Consider the following 19,911-nt stretch of genomic DNA (forward strand, 5'->3'; position numbering starts at 1 on the left):
TACGTTAATGGTCAGGGTTTGGATTTACATCATGTTTAGTGTTACGGTTAGCGTTAAGATTGTGATTAGGCTAGGATTTAGGGTTATGGTTAGATTATGTGTAGGGTTATGGTTTATATCATAGGGCTATGATTAGGGTTAGGATTATAATTAGGGTTTACTTCATTGTAAGGGTTAGGTTAATGATCAGGGTTTGGATTTACTTCATGGTTAGGATTAGGGATAGGGTTAAGATTGTGGTTAGGCTTTGGATTTATCATTATGGTGAGGATTATGTCTAGGGTTAAGGTTAGGGTTAGGATTATTGCTAGGGTTTACATCATTGTTACGGTTAGGTTAATGGTTAGGGTTTAGATTTACATCATTGTACGGGTTAAGGTTCTAGTTAGGCTTAATTTTTAGGTATATGGTTAGGATTATCTCTATGATTAGAGTTTATATCATCAAGTTACGGTTATGATTGTGGTTAGGGTTAGGGTTAAGGATTAGGTTTAGGATTATAGTTAGGGTTTACATAATTTTTATGGTTAGGTTAATGGTTAGGGTTTGGATTTACATCATGTTTAGGTTTACAATTAATGTTAAATTTATGGTTAGGCTTAGGATTTATTGTTATGGTTAAGATTATATGTAGGGTTAGGACCTTTATATCATAGGGCTAGGGTGGCTATGGTTATGGGTTAGGGTTAGGATTATAGGAAGGGTTTACATCATTGTTAGGGTGAGTTTAATGGTTAGGGTTTGGATTTACATCATGATTAGGGTTAGGGTTAAGATTGTGGTTAGGATTAGGATTTACGTTTATGGTTAGTTTTATGTTTAAGGTTGCAGTTTATACATCACCATGTTAGGGTGAGGGTTAGCACAATGGTTAGGGTTATGGTTACGTTTAAGATTGCAGTTAGGCTTAACATTTATAATTATGGTTAGGGTTATGTCTAGGGTTAAGATTTATATCATAGGATTAGGGTTATGGTTAGGATTATTGATAGATTTTATATCATTGTTAGGGTTAGGTTAATGGTTAGAGTCAGGGTGAGGGTTAGGGTTAAGACTATGTTTAGGCTTAGGATTTATGGTTAAGGTTAGGATTATGTGTAGGGTTGGGATGTATATCATAGGGTTATACTCAGGGTTAAGGGTTAGGGTTAGGGTTATAGTTATGGTTGTTATCACTTTTAGGGTTAGGTTAATGGTTAATGTTATGGTTACAGTAAGGGTTTATATCATTGTTAGAGTTCGGTTAATGGTTAGGCTTGGGATTTAGTATTATTGTTATGATTATTTCTAGGTTTAGGATTTATATCATGGGATTAGGATTAGGGTTAGGATTAGGATTTATGATTATGGTTAGTTTTACATTTAGGGTTAGGGTTTATATGATATTATTAGGGTTAGGATTAGCATCAGGGTTAGGGTTATGGTTAAGTTTATGATTGTGGTTTAAAGGATTAATATTTAGAATTATGGTTAGGGTTATGTCTATGGTTAGGGTTTATGTCATAAGGTTAAGGGTTAGGGTTAGGATTATAGATAGATATTACATCATTCTTAGGTTTATGTTAATGGTTAGGGTTAGGGTCAGGGTCAAGATTATGCTTAGGCTTATGATTTATGGTTATGCTTAGCATTATGTGTAGGGCTAGGGTTTATATAATAGGGTTAGACTTAGGGTTAGGGGTAGGGTTAGGGTTATAGCTGTGTTTTGCATCACTTTTAGGGTTAGGTTAATGGTTAGGGTTTGCATTTACATCATGGTTAGGGTTAAGGCTAGGGTTAGGGTTAAGATTGTGGTTATGCTTAGGATTTAGGGTTATGTTTAGGATTACGTCCAAGGTTAGGGTTTATATCATAGGCTTAGGGTTAGGATTAGTATTATGTTTATGGTTTATATCATTGTTAGGGTTAAGTTAATATGTATAGTTTGGATTTACAACATGGTTAGGGTTAGATTTTAGCTAATGGATATGGTTTGCATCACTTTTAGGGTTAGGTTAATGGTTAGGGTTAGGATTGTAGTAAGGGTTTACATCATTGTTAGGGTTAGGTTAATGGTTAGGTTCTAGATTTAGGGTTTTAGGTTAGAGTTGGGGTTACAATTATTGTTAGGGTCGGGATTTAAAATTATTGTTATGATTATTTCTAGGGTTAGGGTTTATATCATGGGCTTAGGACCAGGGTTAGGATTAGGATTTACAATTATGGTGAATTTTATGTTTAGGGGTAAAGTTTATATCACAATGTTAGGGTTAGGGTTTATATTAGAGGGTTAGAGTTAAGGTTAATGATTAGGGTTATGAATATAATTAGGATTTACATCATTGTTAAGGTTAGGCTAATGGTTAGGGTTTAGATTTATATCATGGTTAGGATTAAGGTTAGGGAAAGGGTTGAGATTATGGTTAGGCTTAGGATTTAGGGTTACATTTAGGATTGTGTCTAGGGTTAGGGTTTATATTTATTATTATGGTTATGGTTTGAATTTATATTTATGGTTTGCATCACTTTTAGGGTAAGGTTAATGGTTAGGATTACGATTGCAGTACGAGTTTACACCAGCGTTAGGGTTAGGTTAATGGTTAGGTTTTGGATTTATGGTTAAGGTTAGGGTTAGGTTTACAATTGTTGTCAGGATTAGTATGTAGTGTTATTGTTATGATTATTTCTAGGGTTAGGCTTTATATCATGGGATTATGATTAGGATTAGGATTTACGATTATGGTTAGGTTTGTGTTTAGGGTTATGGTTTATATCACAACATTAGGATTGGGATTAAGGGTTTAAGGTTTATATTAGAGGATTAGAGTTATGGTTTTAAGGGTTAGGGTTAGGACTGTAGTTAGGGTTTACATCATTGTTAGGGTAAGGCTAATGGTTAGGGTTTGGATTTACATCATAGTTAGGGTTAAGGTTACGGATAGGGTTAAGATTATGGTTATGCTTAGGATTTCTAAAGTTATGTTTAGGATTATGTGCAAGGTTAGGGTTAGGATTAGGATTATGTTTATGGTTTATATCATTGTTAGAGTTAAGTTAATGGGTACAATTTGGATTTACAACATGGTTAGGGTTAGGGTTAGGGTTTGGCTAATGGTTATGGTTTACATCACTTTTAGGGTTAGGTTAATAGTTAGGGTTAGGATTGAAGGAAGCGTTTACATCATTGTTAGGTTTAGCTTAATGGTTAGGTTTGGATTTAGGGTTTAAAGTTAGAGTTAGGATTAGTGTTATGTTTATTGTTAGGGTCAGGATTTAATGTTACTGTTATGATTATTTCTAGGGTTAGGGTTTATATCATGGGCATAGGATCAGGGTTAGGATTAGGATTTACACTTATGGTTAATTTTATGTTTAGGGGTACAGTTTATATCACAATGTTAGGGTTAGGGTTTATATCAGAGGGTTAGAGTTAGGGTTAAGCGTTAGGATTAGGATTATAGTTATGGTTTACATCATTGTTAAGGTTAGGCTAATGGTTAGGGTTTAGATTTGTATCATGGTTAGGATTAAGGTTAGGGAAAGGGTTAAGATTATGGTTAGGCTTAGGATTTAGGGTTACATTTAGGATTGTGTCTAGGTTTAGGGTTTATATTTATTGTTATGGTTATAGTTTGGATTTATATTTATGGTTTGAATCACTTTTAGGGTTAGGTTAATGGTTAGGATTAGGATTGTAGTATGGGTTTACATCATCGTTAGGTTTAGGTTTTGGATTTATGGTTAAGGTTAGGGTTAGGTTTACAACCGTTGTTAGGATTAGTATTTAGTGTTATTGTTATGATTATTTCTAGGGTTAGGGTTTATATCATGGATTATGATTAGGGTTAGGATTAGGATTTACGATTATGGTTAGTTTTGTGTTTAGGGTTAGGGTTTATATCACAACATTAGGATTGGGGTTAAGGGTTTAAGGATAATATTAGAGGGTTAGGGTTACTATTGTAGTTAGGGTTTACATCATTGTTAGGGTTAGGCTAATGGTTAGGGTTTGGATTTATATCATGGTTAGGGTTAAGGTTAGGGATAGGGTTAAGATTATGTTTAGGCTTAGGATTAGGATTACATTTTAAAGGATTATCTCAAGAGTTAGGGTTTGTATCATAGGTTAAGTGTTAGTGTTAAGGGTTAGGGTTAGGATTGTAGTAAGGGTGAAGTTAGGGTTATATTTAAGTTTAGGGTCAAGTTATTGTTTAGAGTTCAATCAGGTCTAGATTATAGATATTGTAAAGGTGAGGATTTTACTATGGTAAGGTTTTCATTATAGTTAGGGTTTGTAATTTTTTAATGTTGTTAAATGAATCAATAATTAGTTTTAGAATAAATTTAAAACTAAACTTAGTTTTATTTCAATGATTAGAGTATGCTTTTAATGTTTATCAAAGCCTAATGGTAATCAAACCAAAATATTAACTAAGGGTTTAACCTTTATGATATAATTTTAAAAATTTTAAAATTATATTGTTAGAGTTAACTTTAAGGTTAGGTTAGGGTTGGCATTCAATTAGAGAGATTAGGTTTAGGAGTTAAGGTTATAGTTAATTAGAGTTTAGTTTGAAGGTAAGGCTAGCAGGTTACCATTGTAGGATGATGCATTCATAACACTTATAATCATTTTTTATTAAATATTAAAAGAATCTTTATTATTATATAATTTTCTTGTAAATATTTTATTTCCTTATTTATATATTTTAAAATAAAAGTTAAACTTATACTCTATAGGCATTAGTAAAAGTTAATTGATATTAAATTGTTAGAGCATAATTTTAGTTGTGAAATTGGAAAAAGAAAAGACATTAATCTAAATATATTAACAAAATTTCTATTCTACCCTTTTTGTTTTTGTATGAAAATCAATTCAAATTTTAAAATTTAAATAAATTTATTTTTAAATGTTGTTAAATGAATCAACAATTAGTTTTAGAATAAATTTAAAACTAAAACTTATAGAACTTGAAATTATTAGAGTATGCTTTTGAATGTTTATCAAACCTAATGGTAATCAAACCAAAAAATTAATTAAGGGTTTAAACGTTTATGATATAATTTAAAAAATTTAAAAACTATATGATTAGAGTTAACTTTAAGATTAGGTTAGGGTTTACATTTATTTAGAGAGATTAGGTTTAGGGGTTAAGGTTATAGTTAATTAGATTTTAGTGTTAAGGTAAGGCTATAAATAAGTAACTACTGTAGGATAATGCATTCATAAAACTTGTTGTTATTTTTTATAAAATATTAAAAAAGTCTTTAATATTATGTACTTTTATTATGGATATTGTTTTTCCTTAATTGAATTTTTTAATGAAATGATTACCGTGAAACTTTGTTCTAATGAAATAAATACATTTTAAAATAGCTTCAAAGTTTATTATAATTAGAATATAGACATTTTAAAATAGTTCAAAGATTCTTATAAGTAAAATTATCTTACTCATAACCTTTAATTAATTTAGACATATAAGAAACATTTTGAAACATTTTTATTCTATCTTTTCTTTTTGCATGCAAATCATTTCAGATTTTTAAATTGAAATAAATTCATTGTTTTTAATTGTTAAATGAACCAATAATTAGTTGTAAAATAGATTTACAACTCTCAATGGCATCTTACATTCCTTCTCCAATGCATTGATCTCCTCATAAAGATAATGAAAACATAGATTCTACCACATATGTTTCTATAAATGTCAACCTAGAAAAATTCACAAATGAATAAATGCTAAAGAATCCCTCTACAACCCCAAATCCAGGTCAAACCTCCTCTACCCATGAATAATAACATAAAAATCTACCATGCATTAAACTGCATATCATTGCAAAAAATTATTAGTTAAAATGATGCATTGAAAATAGGATATCCATTTTTTGTTTTTAAAGAGAAATTAAAATAAAATGATGCATTTAAAATAGGATATCTATTTTTAATTTTTTTAATTTATTACTTTTTCTTTTTATCATTCTTAAGTAGATTAAACTTCATTAAAACTACTCAATATTTTCATCCAATCTTTTTCCTATGTAATGAGCTTTGCATACAATTCAATTTTAAGGTTGTAACAACAATATATAAACTTGAATTCTAATGTTAGTGTCGTTTAATTTATCATAATATTTTAAGAAGAGAATAAATATATATCATGTTGATGGAACAAGTGGAATAACTTTTATACTTCATATTTTAAGAAATCTAAATATTTCTATAATTAGACCTAAGAGATTTATGGAGATGTTGAAAAAAAACTAGATAATAGATGAGACAACCAAACTATTTTTAAACTGATGGAGTATGTTGTTAAGGGTTTAAGGATAATATTAGAGGGTTAAGGATAATATTAGATGGTTAAGGGTTTAAGGATAATATTAGAGGGTTAGGGTTAGTATTGTAGTTAGGGTTTACATCATTTTTAGGGTTAGGCTAATGGTTAGGGTTAAGGTTAGGGATAGGGTTAAGATTATGTTTAGGCTTAGGATTAGGATTACGTTTTAAAGGATTATCTCAAGAGTTAGGGTTTGTATCATAGGTTAAGTGTTAGTGTTAAGGGTTAGGGTTAGGATTGTAGTAAGGGTGAAGTTAGGGTTATATTTAAGTTTAGGGTCAAGTTATGGTTTAAAGTTCAATCAGGTCTAGATTATAGATATTGTAAAGGTGAGGGTTTTATTATGGTAAGGTTTTCATTATAGTTAGGGTTTGTATTTTTTTATTGTTGTTAAATGAATCAATAATTAGTTTTAGAATAAATTTAAAACTAAACTTAGTTTTCTTTCAATGATTAGAGTATGCTTTTAATGTCTATCAAAGCCTAATGGTAATCAAACCAAAATATTAATTAACGGTTTAACCTTTATGATATAATTTTAAAAATTTTAAAATTATATTGTTAGAGTTAACTTTAAGGTTAGGATAGGGTTGGCATTCAATTCGAGAGATTAGGTTTAGGAGTTAAGGTTATAGTTAATTAGAGTTTAGTTTGAAGGTAAGGCTAGCAGGTTACTATTGTAGGATGATGCATTCATAACACTTATAATCATTTTTTATTAAATATTAAAAGAATCTTTATTATTATATAATTTTCTTGTAAATATTTTATTTCCTTATTTATATATTTTAAAATAAAAGTTAAACTTATACTCTATAGGCATTAGTAAAAGTTAATTGATATTAAATTGTTAGAGTATGATTTTAGTTTGAAATTGAAAAAAGAAAAGAAATTAATCTAAATATATTAACAAAATTTCTATTCTACCCTTTTTGTTTTTGTAGGAAAATCAATTCAAATTTTAAAATTTAAATAAATTTATTTTTAAATGTTGTTAAATGAATCAATAATTAGTTTTAGAATAAATTTAAAACTAAAACTTATAGAACTTGAAATTATTAGAGTATGCTTTTGAATGTTTATCAAACCTAATGGTAATCAAACCAAAAAATTAATTAAGGGTTTAAACGTTTATGATATAATTTTAAAAAATTAAAAACTATATGATTAGAGTTAACTTTAAGATGAGGTTAGGGTTTACATTTATTTAGAGAGATTAGGTTTAGGGGTTAATGTTATAGTTAATTAGAGTTTAGTGTTAAGGTAAGGCTATAAATAAGTAGCTATTTTAGGATAATGCATTCATAAAACTTATTGTTATTTTTTAGAAAATATTAAAAAAGTCTTTAATATTATGTACTTTTCTTATGGATATTGTTTTTCCTTATTTGAATTTTTTAATGAAATGATTACCGTGAAACTTTGTTCTAATGAAATAAATACATTTTAAAATAGCTTCAAAGTTTATTATAATTAAAATATAGACATTTTAAAATAGTTCAAAGTTTCTTATAAGTAAAATTATCTTACTAATAACCTTTAATTAATTTAGACATATAAGAAACATTTTTATTCTATCTTTTCCTTTTGCATGCAAATCATTTCAAATTTTTAAATTGAAATAAATTCATTGTTTTTAATTGTTAAATGAACCAATAATTAGTTTTAAAATAGGTTTACAACTCTCACTAGCATCTTACATTCCTTCTCCAATGCATTGATCTCCCCATTTCTCTAATTCAAATGAGTTTATTAAAATTGGAAAGAAGCTATTCATAAAGATAATGAAAACATAGATTCTACCACATATGTTTCTATAAATGTCAACCTAGAAAAATTCACAAATGAATAAGTGCTAAAGAATCCCTCTACAACCCCAAATCCAGGTCAAACCTCCTCCTGAAAAAATGTACAAATGAATAAATGCTAAAGAATCCCTCTACAACCCCAAATCCAAGTCAAACCTCCTCTACCCATGAATAATAACATAAAAATCTACCACGCATTGCGCTGCATATCATTGCAAAAAATTATTAGTTAAAATGATGCATTAAAAATAGGATATCCATTTTTTGTTTTTAAAGAGAAATTAAAATAAAATGATGCATTGAAAATAGGATATCTATTTTTTAATTTTTTTAATTTCTTACTTTTTCTTTTTATCATTCTTAAGTATATTAAACTTTGTTAAAACTACTCAATATTTTCATCCAATCTTTTTCCTATGTAATGAGCTTTGCATACAATTCAATTTTAAGATGGTAACAATAATATATAAACTTGAATTTTAATGTTAGTGTCGTTTAATTTATCATAATATTTTAAGAAGATATCATGTTGATGGAACAACTGGAATAACTTTTATACTTCATATTTTAAGAAATCTAAATATTTCTATAATTAGACGTAAGAGATTTATTGAGCAGTTGAAAAAAATCATGAGACAACCAAACTATTTTTAAACTGATGGAGTATGTTGTTAATTTCTCTAAGAAAAGAATAAATATATATCTATGTATGAGTTTCCACAGGTTGATGGAAGAACTGGAATAGCTTTAAGATTGTAACAATAATATATAAAATTGAATTCTAATGTTAGTGTCGTTTAATTCATAATATTTTAACACTGAACCAATGCAACACTCTTTATAAGCTTCCATTATTGGAAGTCTTACTAATTTAGAAGTGTGTATTTTTGTTCTCTATTTTTGTATTGTTTATTTATGTCCTTCCTCTAGATAACGAATCCCCTCAGAGGTCTGTAACTGGCAATACAAAGCGGGTGAAATAGGGTAAGATCACATTACATTATAGACCCAAAATATTTTCCAAATCGGCTGGTGGAAGGATGGTGCTTCCGCAAAATGCCACATCATAGGGCCGTTGCCAGTTGGATGCGAGTTCCCACAAAAAAAATGACTTCCTTCAGATCCAAGAGATAATGTAGTGAAAGAGGTACCATCATTTCTAAAATACTTGCAAGATATCCTCCATTTATAGATGATTGGTGGGATCATCAGGCTTGGACCAATGTGTTTCAGGCAAATGTATAGCATTACTTGCATATTTGATTCTGTAGTTCTATTTATACAGCTTTGACTTCCAAGGAAGATGAAAAAGCGAAACCAATCCGATCTCAACCCATGCGAGTATAGGGGATTTAACAAACTCGATATCAAAAGAATTCAAACAAACCCGACATCACACAACTGTAACATGTAGGGAACTTAAGTGATAAGATTTGTTTTGATTAACAAGAAATTTAATTTTTGGGGATTTTATAGGGAATAGAAAAGGGATATAAATCTAATGAAGAACTAATTCAAGTAGCTTTCAAAAAGGTGAATATTAATATGCTAATGATTCTGCAATTATTTTGCAAATAAAATACTCATTAATTCATATTCAACAAACCTACAATATGAAAACAATTGATCTCTCTCTATCTCCAAATTACTTTTGCCAATGACAAGACTACAATTCAAAGAATGATGCATTACCGTTTTTGCAATTTTTTATTATCCGATGGAGTGAAACTGTCTCGTAACGGTTTTGAAAACCAAATATATTAATCTATTAATTATTTTACATTCTATTTTAATTAATTATTATTTTAAACCTTAAATAATTGAAAACCAAATGACCGTCAAAATTATTGAAAACCCCCAAATATTGATGCATAAATTTGCTGCCACTGTAGAAGCCTCTCGGCTTAATTAGAAATAATTTAAAATATTATAAATAAATTCACATATCTATAATAATCATTGTAAAATAATATATATCAATATATATTACCTATTATAATTTTTCACGGCTTATTAATAATTTGAAGCATCATATATACTGTTTTTGGAAAAAATAGCCTATTGTTTTATCAGTTGTAATATAGGGTCTAAAAGTGGCCTGATCTTAAGTAACTCTATGATCATTTACCAGGTTATAGTGATACTGCAGCTTTACTACTTTCACGTCAATTTAGTAACACTTAATAATGCTGCGACCTATAATATGCACGCAATATCCACAGAAAGAGGGGAGATTTAAAAATTCAAATCTCTAGATTGTTGATTTAAAGTGATACTTTAAGAGGATGACTGGTACTCCTAAAGATTGAACAATAAGATCTCATAACTGAATTTAATAATATTTTTTTTAAAAATCAATAAATCTTACATGAAATTGAAAAAGTCTATAAAAACTAATTGTAGAACTAAACAAAACACTGAATGCATGCAATATAACTTATTCTTCTTGCATGAAATAATGAATCAGGGTTTGAGGAAAGAAAAATATAGCCTTGAAAAGAAAGCCTCATCGGTAAGCAAATCCATTGTTCTTTGTCAATGGAAAGAAAAGGAAACCATTGTTGTGTAACGTTTAGGTGGGAGCGAAAACGGTTTAATATTGCAGTGAGAAAAGTAATAGAAAAGCTATCTGCGATCGTTCCTGTTACGAAAAGCATAGGTCTTAAAAATTCAGAGCATAGAAGCGAGCTAGAACATTCAATATGGTCTGAAATGCCCATGCATATAGTAGAGAAGATACTGCAATTCCTACCAGTCGATTCTATGTATAGTTTGCGCACTGTATCAAAAGAGCTCAATGCTCTTTTACCATATTCATCTTCATTTCTTGCTTTCCGCATATATCATAACGATTATATGGCCTACTCTTTCTTGACAGGAAAATGGAAGACTCTTTCCCTCACTTTCCAGCCCAGATTTCTTGAGAGGGATATCTTTAAGGTGGAAGGATCGGGGAGGGGTCTTCTTTTACTGAATCATCTAATCACTCGAAAACTATACATTTGCAATCCACTCAATGGATCTTATTCTGAGCTTGATCAGATACTGATCATGAAAGAAAGATATATGGCAGCAATCTTGGATGGCGAAGCGAGGAACTCCTATGAGATTGTAACAGTTTCATGCAAGAATATTGAAGTTTATGACTCTTCTAAGAAATCAATTTGGGTTGTTGATAAAATTCCAGCTGGTTATTATCTATTGGAGAGGGTATGGTATAATGGGAGTTTAGTTCTAGGGTTGGGAAAGAAGAACCCTCCCTCAAACAGGACTGGTGAATCTTACATAGTGTTTTATAGAATTTGGGATTCTATGCCCATTGTTTTAGTGCCATTGCCTGTACAGAACTATAGGTATTTTCGACTGGTCGCATGCAGGTCGTATCTTATAGTGGTAGAAGCAATTGCAGGAAACCCTACTTCTGTAGTGTTATGGGAGTTTGATAGGAATCCCTCTTCTCCTTTGTCATTTTGGAAAGAGATTGCAAGAGTTTCTAGATTTATTGGAGTCGAGATTACTACTATTCTTAGTAGCTGTGTGGGCGTTGGGGACTTTATATGCTTCAAATGCTTTAAATTTCATAGAGTTCTTGTATATGATGTAAAGCTAAGGTCCTGGAATTTTCTTCCCGAGTCTCCTTTTGAACTAAAATATGCATACTATCTTATATCATTTGAACCAAGGTTCGATCTAATACTGTAATACTGTAAAATAATGAACTTATACCATTTGAACCAAGGTTCGATCTGTTACTGTAAAATAATGAGGTTATTTTAATGTACTGTTTTTGTGTTTGCCCTGGGTAGCAAATCTGAAAATAATTCCTAGTCAAACTGTGCGTTGATTTGTTATGCATGCGAATAAACTCCAGGATGGAGTTAAGTATGACATTAATTTATAGATTTATTAATCTGTATTTATTTTTAATAGAGATAATTAGAACATAATTTATTCTGTGCTTACATTCTCTTATCATTTATATAATATTATTTAATTATATTTTTTATAAAATTAAGAATAGCATGCATGGCACGAATTTTGGAATAATAGAAAATATAACATATTATTAAAATAATTTATGGTATAGATTATTTTAAAAGTAAAGGAATAAAATTTAAATGATTTTTTTAAATTTCTGGAACTTTAAAATTATTTTTTTAAATCTTTATTTATTTTAGTTTGTAATGATTTATTTATTGTTGAAAATGTATATGTATAGAAAAGTTACTTCTTATATGCAATCTTTATTCAGTTTTGATAACATAGTATTGAAATGATGTCTATAAAGTTATTTTCTAATGAATATGCCACTCTATACTATTCAGGTTACTATTCTTTTGGAGATGAAAGGTTCCAAAGTCTTAAATGCTTTCAATATGACAAGATTGTGATATAGAATTATGAATGAAGTGAGATCCTATAAATTTCAAGATTGTAGCAATGTTTCTCATGAAAGTACCCATTCTTCTCAAACATTACTATGAAATCCCATCATGATAGCTTTATTATTGATGCTTCTACTTATAAAAAAATTAGTTCCATGTTATATATAATAAATATTGCAAGTCCTTACAATTTGAACATCTCTTTAATTATAGTTTTGAAAACAAGCTACTTACAAGAATATGCTATAAAATATAATATTTTATTGGATCTCATGTTTGGCCTCCAAATGTTGAATTGAAACATTCACTACATTCTTTAGGACAATAGTTATTTTTCACTTAGCCTCTCAACATAATTGAAGGTGTTCCTATTTATTTATTTATTTTATTCATTTATTTTTCTCATATGTAATGTGTTGAAATGCAATGTTGATTGTATGATTTATATTTTTTATTTTCATTAAAACATTATTTTTTTATATCTTTTTTTTGGTCTTTGTATCTTTATTTTAAAACTATCATTTTATTTATTGTTTTATGTGGCTCTCCATCTTTTATCATGTACTTGGCCTTATCTAGATTATTTGGTAAAACTTGAGTTTAACCCCTCACTTATTTGATATGTGTGTGCATCCATGGTGTTTATTGAGAAAAACCATTATAATTTTTTTAGATTTTGGTATCAACACTGAATATGGTTTTGCATTGACTTGTTGGTATCTAGCATGATTCTTCGTGTGATTGTGAAGAAGAAATCATTTTTTTTGTGTGTTAAACTATGAAAATCTTATTAAAGAAATAAAATTTTAATGATGGTGAAACACATATTTTATCTTGTATTGCAACAAATTATAATGGTTATATACTATTATTGCACCTAAAATGCAACAATGTGAACTTTGTAAGCGTGAAAATATTTGTAAAGGCTATTTTCTTATAGCTTAACGATGAGTTTTCATTGAATAATTATCCATTTTCAAGTAATGAAAATAGCTTAACGATGAGTTTTCATTGAATAATTATCCATTTTCAAGTAATTCAATCACTCCAAAAAAATTTGCATTCCTCTACTACACTTGAAAATCTTCTAAACATCAACTGTCATAATTTAGGGTTAGATCTTTTAAGATACTACACGGATTATGATGGAAATGTATCCATGAGCATCTAACATGGCAAAATAATTAGGGTTTTATAAACAACCAAGTATACTAGGTCTAAAATTGGGGATACAATCGATTACATAGTTCTTGTAAAATTTGGAGTTGTTTCATTCTGGAGCCCGCCTTTATCAAAAAAAATCAATGTTAATTACTTTGCTGCCCAGATAAAATTGGGAGTAATTTCATTTTGGAACTCAGCTTTTAAGGTACATCAAACTTATTTACTCAGCTGATCATATTTTGTAGATTCTTGCCATAAGAATTTGTTGGTGATGAGGCGAGAAGATCAGAGGTTCTCACGTATCAACAATTTCCAGCGAATATGGCGGACAGGCCCAAACCTTGCCTCTTAAAGCCTACGACAAGGTTGCCAATAGCTCGACAGCCAATAAGAACTTCAAGGTTGCACCACGTTCGGGGCGAGGTGGTTTTAAACACTTTATCAATGTTTTGGCTTCTTCAATTTCGGGAAATGTTTCTCAGTTGTGCCTCTCTCTTCTTATCCAACCTCTATCCTCAACTCCTGAGGTTTATTTTGGATGATTTAGCCAAGGAGCGGAAATAATTTTTGCAGGATTATGTCCTAATTTGCAGATAAACAAAGTTGTGGTCAAAACTTTGTGATCTACACTATTGGATAACCGACAAGTGGAAAGAATACATGGAGGGAGAAACTTGAATCTACCCTTATGTTCAGGGATTCTTTATACGGGAATTTGATTTTCAAGAGGATAGGAAGTTTAACCCAGGCTGCTGGTTCTATTGCTAGCTATTCTACTGCTGCTGGTGTTACTACTATCTCTGCTAAACCTGGAACAGCTCCTGGGTATGTAACTACTGCTGGGTAAGGAACTGCGGCTATTACTGGGTCGTAAGAAACTACTACTAGTGGGCCAGGAACTGCCGCTCGTGCTGCTACTTAGTATGAATAACTAGCTAATGAACTGGCTGGGTTCGGTGCTAGAGAATGGTCCTTGGATCTTCCAAGGTGATTTCATGTGCATAAAACTTTTATTGCAAAGCATGCACAACATGCAAATCACTGAAAAAGTCATAATAGAACTGGAGCTACGAAACCCTAAAAAAACTAAGAATAGGCTAAAACAAAAAACATGCATGTGCATTCACACGCAAACCTGTTCTAAAAAACTAACAATAATAAAACTAAATTAGGTATTCTAAATATAGAATTGTTTGATCCCTGGCTAGCTATGCATGACGGTGAATCTCTCCATAACGGTGGAACTAAGAGTTTAAGATCTCTCTAGAGCTGCATGATCGTAGCATCAATTTTCATCACTCTCTCCCTTGATGTTGAGAGAACTTACAATCTTATCTCAAAGTTTCAAAAACTAAGCTTTTACAACTGTTTTGGTGAAGATATCTGCTAGCTGATGCACCAAATCTCTTATGAAGTGATATTTCATGTCAAAATGCTTTGTCTTGCTATGGTGAACCAGATACTTTGCTAACTTGATGGCACTCGCATTATCACAATAAATCACTGTAGGCTGAATTTGCTTTTCTTCAGTTTCTTCCAATTTTTTTCTGAGCCAAAGAGCTTGTGTACCTGCTGAGGTAATTGCAACATACTATGCTGGTGTGAATGAAAGGGCGACAATTCTTTGCATTTTTGAGCTCCATGTAATCAAACCAAAACCAAAAGAGAAACAATTTCCAAATGTGGGCTTATGGTCATCTATACTACCTCCCCATTCTGAATCACTAAAGCCTACAAGATTGAAATTTTCAGAAGAGTAGTAATGAATTCCAAAATAGAGAGTGTTTTTCACATACCTCAAAATCCTCTTGGTTGCCTTCATATATATTTCTGACGGATTTGTCATATACCTTGAAACAAGTGAAACTGAATATGTTATATAAGGCCTTGTGTGAGTTAGATACATCAAGCTCCCCACAATACTTCTGTAAGTTGTCTCATCAACTAAATCACCACCATCATCCCTACATAACACAACTCCATGGGCACTTGGAGTGGGGGATGGGTTATAATCAAGCATATTAAATTTCTTTAGCATATCCTGTGAATACTTTGTTTGACAACTGAAAATCTCATCCTTCCTTTGATAAACCTCCATTCCAAGAAAATATTTCATGACACCTAGATCTTTCATCTCAAATTCATTCATCATAGAAACTTTGAATTCATCTTTCATCTTAGAACTACTACCCATATACAAAACATCATCAACATACAAACTTATGATTAGACTATCTATACCTTCTTATTTGTAGTAAAGGGTAGGATCACTCTTACTTCTCGGGAAGCCATTCTCCTGAAAGTATCCATCAATTTTGACATACCATGCTCTTGTTGCTTGGTTGAGGCCATACAAAGCCTTCTTCAACCTATAGACATGATTCTCTTTTCCTTCCACTTCAAAACCTTGTGGCTGCTCCACATATACTTCCTCTTTTAAGTACCCATTCAAGAAGGCACTTTTCACGTCCATATGATGTATGCTCCACTTCTTCTAAGATGCTAGTGAAATCAGCATTCTAATGGTCTCTTTTCTTGCTACTAGTACAAATGTCTCCTCATAATCAATTCCATACTTCTGTTTGAAGCCTTTAGCAACTAATCTTGCCTTGTGAGATTCAACACTCCCATCACTATTAAACTTGTTCTTGCAGACCCATTTGGTGTTAGTCTTCTTCTTGTCATGTGGAAGCTTTGTCAACTCCCAGGTGGAATTCCTGTGAATGGAATCCATATCTTCTTCCATGGCTTGCACCCAAATCTCATTAGTACATGCATCTTCAAACCATGATGGTTAAAAATCAGCCTTGGCTAACAAAGCAAAATTCACTGTCTCACCTATTGGTTTTTCTTCATGTACCTGATTTCCACTCCTCTGGTAGATATCACTCAATCTCCTTACCTTCCTTGTAGAACTTGGAGAAGAAGTTGGACTTGAACTTGACACTGAAGAACTTGATGAAGAACTCTATAAAGGGCTACTTGGTGGAGTTAAACCACTCGATACCAAAATATTACTTGGTTGTTCATGATCAATATCAGCAATTATATTATCATTCAAAATAGATTTTGTCTTCTCAACATAGCCTTTTTGATGACCATAAACTCCCCCTTCATAAAAAATTACATCTCTTGAGACAATAAGCTTATTAGTGATGGGATTATACAATCTATAAGCCTTGCTTTTCTCACTATACCCAATAAAAATACATGATTCACTCTTTGCATCTAACTTTTTATCTATTTTGATCAAGTACTTGCACATAAGCCAAACAACCGAAAACTTTGAAATGATTAACATTAGGCCTTTTCCCATACCAAGCTTCATGAGGAGTCATCTTTTCGACTGCACTGGTGGGGATACAATTGAGGATGTACACTGGTGTAGCAACTGCGTCTCCCTAATAAGAATTTCTCAATCTCTTGGTTTTTATCATGCCCCTTGCCATTTCTACCACAATGCGATTCTTTCTTTCAGCTACCCATTCTGTTGAGGTGTGTATGCAGGAGTAAGTTGTCTCCTGATGCCATTCAGATCACAATAACTCTGGTGAGCTTTTGAACAAAATTCTCCTCCAAGAGGAGTCCTCAAACATTTGATCTTGCACCCTTTCTCATTTTCCACGAGGGCTTTGAACTTCTTGAATGTATCCAGGGATTCATATTTGACCTTCAAAAAATATACCCAACAATTTCGTGAGTAATCATCAATAAAAGTGATGGTAAATGATGACTTACCCAAACTCTTAGTCTGCATAGGACCACATATGTCTGAATGAACAAGTTGAAGTGGGTGATGGGCCCTCCATGCATTGCCCTTTGTAAATAAAAAAATTGAAGTTTAAGTATTTTTTTTCCTTTTGAAATAATGTAAGACGATGTTTGGAAGCCTGAAAATTATACCGGTTCGGCCTTCCATCAAGCCAAACTTGTATGGAAACAACAACACCAAATCGTTATCGGAACAGTAAGAAAGAGCCTTCCATTCTTCACTGAAATCCAAAATTGTATGAGATGAGATTCTATTGAAGGCAAAGATCTTCATGTTATTGGCCTAGATATATTGAGAATTTGAGAGCAATATACAAATTTGCATCTTTACAATATATGACAATTGACAATATAATTTGGTCCTCTCCCAAAAATCCCAGTCACTACAGATTAATAGTGGAGAAATTTGAACAGTGTGAGTCCTTTTCTGTGAATAAGTCTTGTCCTGGATGTAGAGGTGAGGGAAAGTTTGGAAGTGCTATTGACCCACTACTCGCTTGCATTGAAGGAGGAGAATGAGGAGAAGCAGCCAGCCTCTTCCTCTGAGGTTCATTACAAGCATTTTTTCTCTAGAGCTGATGGGGGTGGATTTTTAGCTTCTGAACTCTAGGGTTTTAACTCTCATGGAACATGTAGGCCCTCTGTATGCTTTCTGCAGTGGTACTCAGCTAGTTTTGTAGAACATGGTAGAATCCCCTCACAAGGGCATTCTGGAGGTTGTATACGCTACCAGAATTGCTGCATGGCCGACAATAAGAGCGGTTTCAAGGTCTAGAGAAAATTGTAACTGTTAAGGTGATAGATGGATTTCGCCCCCTGAGAAGACTGAAATTGCAAGATCAAGTATGCGGGAATCACCAGATTGGGGTATAAAGCGTTGGTTCTCTAGTGGATGATAGTGGGCACAGTTTCTGCTGCATGAGCGACCAAAGCGGAGAGTGCGTGCAAGATTGAACGCAAATAAACCAAGGCCAAGGAGAATTAGCGAAAATTCAACAATGGGAATGGTTTTGATCGTCTTGGGAATGGTTTTGATTGTCTTGCATCCCTTCTAAAATAATTTGTCTGGTTGATATTTCAAGTCATTCAATTTCATATAGGATATGTCTTGGGCATAATTAAACTAAAGTAATAATAATAATAATATTTTTGTTTTTAAGTATTTAAGTGTTACAAATATACAAATGTTTTCACATTCACATGTAAATAAAATATATCTTTCATATAATAAATTTTTAAGTTTAATAATGAACAAATATGATATAATTCAACCTATTTTACTTATACTCCTTTAAATACATTAGTTTAGATATAAAAATATTAAAAAAATTAAATAAATATTAAAACATATATCAATATATAATTATTTTCTTATTTTATAAGAATTTATTCATTTTACTTTCTTAAAAATTGTTTTTATTTTACTTCAAAAAAAAAAGTGAAGAATCGTTATATTTTATTCTTATTATTTTTTAAATTAATTAAGAACTATTTTATTTGCTTAATTTTATTTACATTATTACTTTACTTTTATTTGAAGATAGATATTTATTTACTTGGACGAGAGAAAAAAAATTTTAAATAATACATTTTTAAGAAGAGTGACTATAAAAAGCCAAATCTTTTTGACAAATTTCTCTTTTAAATATTAAAATATACTATTAAAACAATACCAATTAAACTAACCCATTTTTCATATAGATAAAACTTTAAACCATGTATTTATAATATTATAAAATTAATTTAATTATAATAAATAATATTTAATCTGATTTATTTTAAAAAAAATTAAAAGAATATGGAATAATTAGCTGATAAGCTTTTTATGGGGCAATAGCTATTATTATCAAAAATACAAATATACATCATAAAATTGTTTTTCAACAGATATTTTTGTATTTTTATAACATTGAAATAACAGATTAAGAAGATTAAACCACTAGAAATTGCATAAACAAAATTATGATTTACTGATTTTCTTTTGTCTGGCACTAACTCATTTCCCTCCCAACAATGTTGCCTCTCAAAGATAGTTCCTTTCTCCTCATCCAACGGTTCATATCATACAATGTCCATGTGTCGTCTTGATCCATCATACATGATAACAACAAACTCTGTGCAGAAAGCTCTGTCGTTTCCACATACATAAACCAACACTAGCTGTATTACCTGATAGACGATCCAGATTCCACCGACCTTTTCCATTTGCATCTTCACCATCGGATTCCGTCCAACCACAAGAGTGTTATTCCAAGCTAAGGCAAGGTCACACAACACCAGAAGCTTATATGAAATTTCTTCCATTGCATATTTATTGTCCAGTGCTGGCCTACTCGATTTGGAAAAAGTTATAGGAACTTTTGTTAAGCCTTGTTACATAAAGAAAGAAAGCTTTTCCTTTTCCTGCCAATAGATCTATACCCACTATTTTTATTTGGCTCTCGACATTTTTTTTAAGGTCCCTCT

At 31.0% G+C, this 19,911-nt stretch overlaps 1 protein-coding gene across 1 annotated transcript; it reads left to right on the forward strand.

Moving 5' to 3' along the window:
* Window positions 1-10,663: 10,663 nt before the first annotated feature.
* Window positions 10,664-11,827, forward strand: LOC131038796 (uncharacterized). Its single transcript, XM_057971341.2, has one exon. It carries the CDS (start codon window positions 10,664-10,666, stop codon window positions 11,825-11,827), a length of 1,164 nt encoding a protein of 387 aa, XP_057827324.1.
* The last annotated feature ends 8,084 nt before the right edge of the window (window positions 11,828-19,911 follow it).

This window comes from Cryptomeria japonica, chromosome 8 (genome assembly GCF_030272615.1).
Source record: "Cryptomeria japonica chromosome 8, Sugi_1.0, whole genome shotgun sequence".
Lineage (NCBI taxonomy): Eukaryota > Viridiplantae > Streptophyta > Pinopsida > Cupressales > Cupressaceae > Cryptomeria > Cryptomeria japonica.

Excerpts from the sequence above, each read along its gene's own strand:
- LOC131038796 (XM_057971341.2), top strand. The coding sequence starts at position 10,664 with ATGGAAAGAAAAGGAAACCATTGTTGTGTAACGTTTAGGTGGGAGCGA.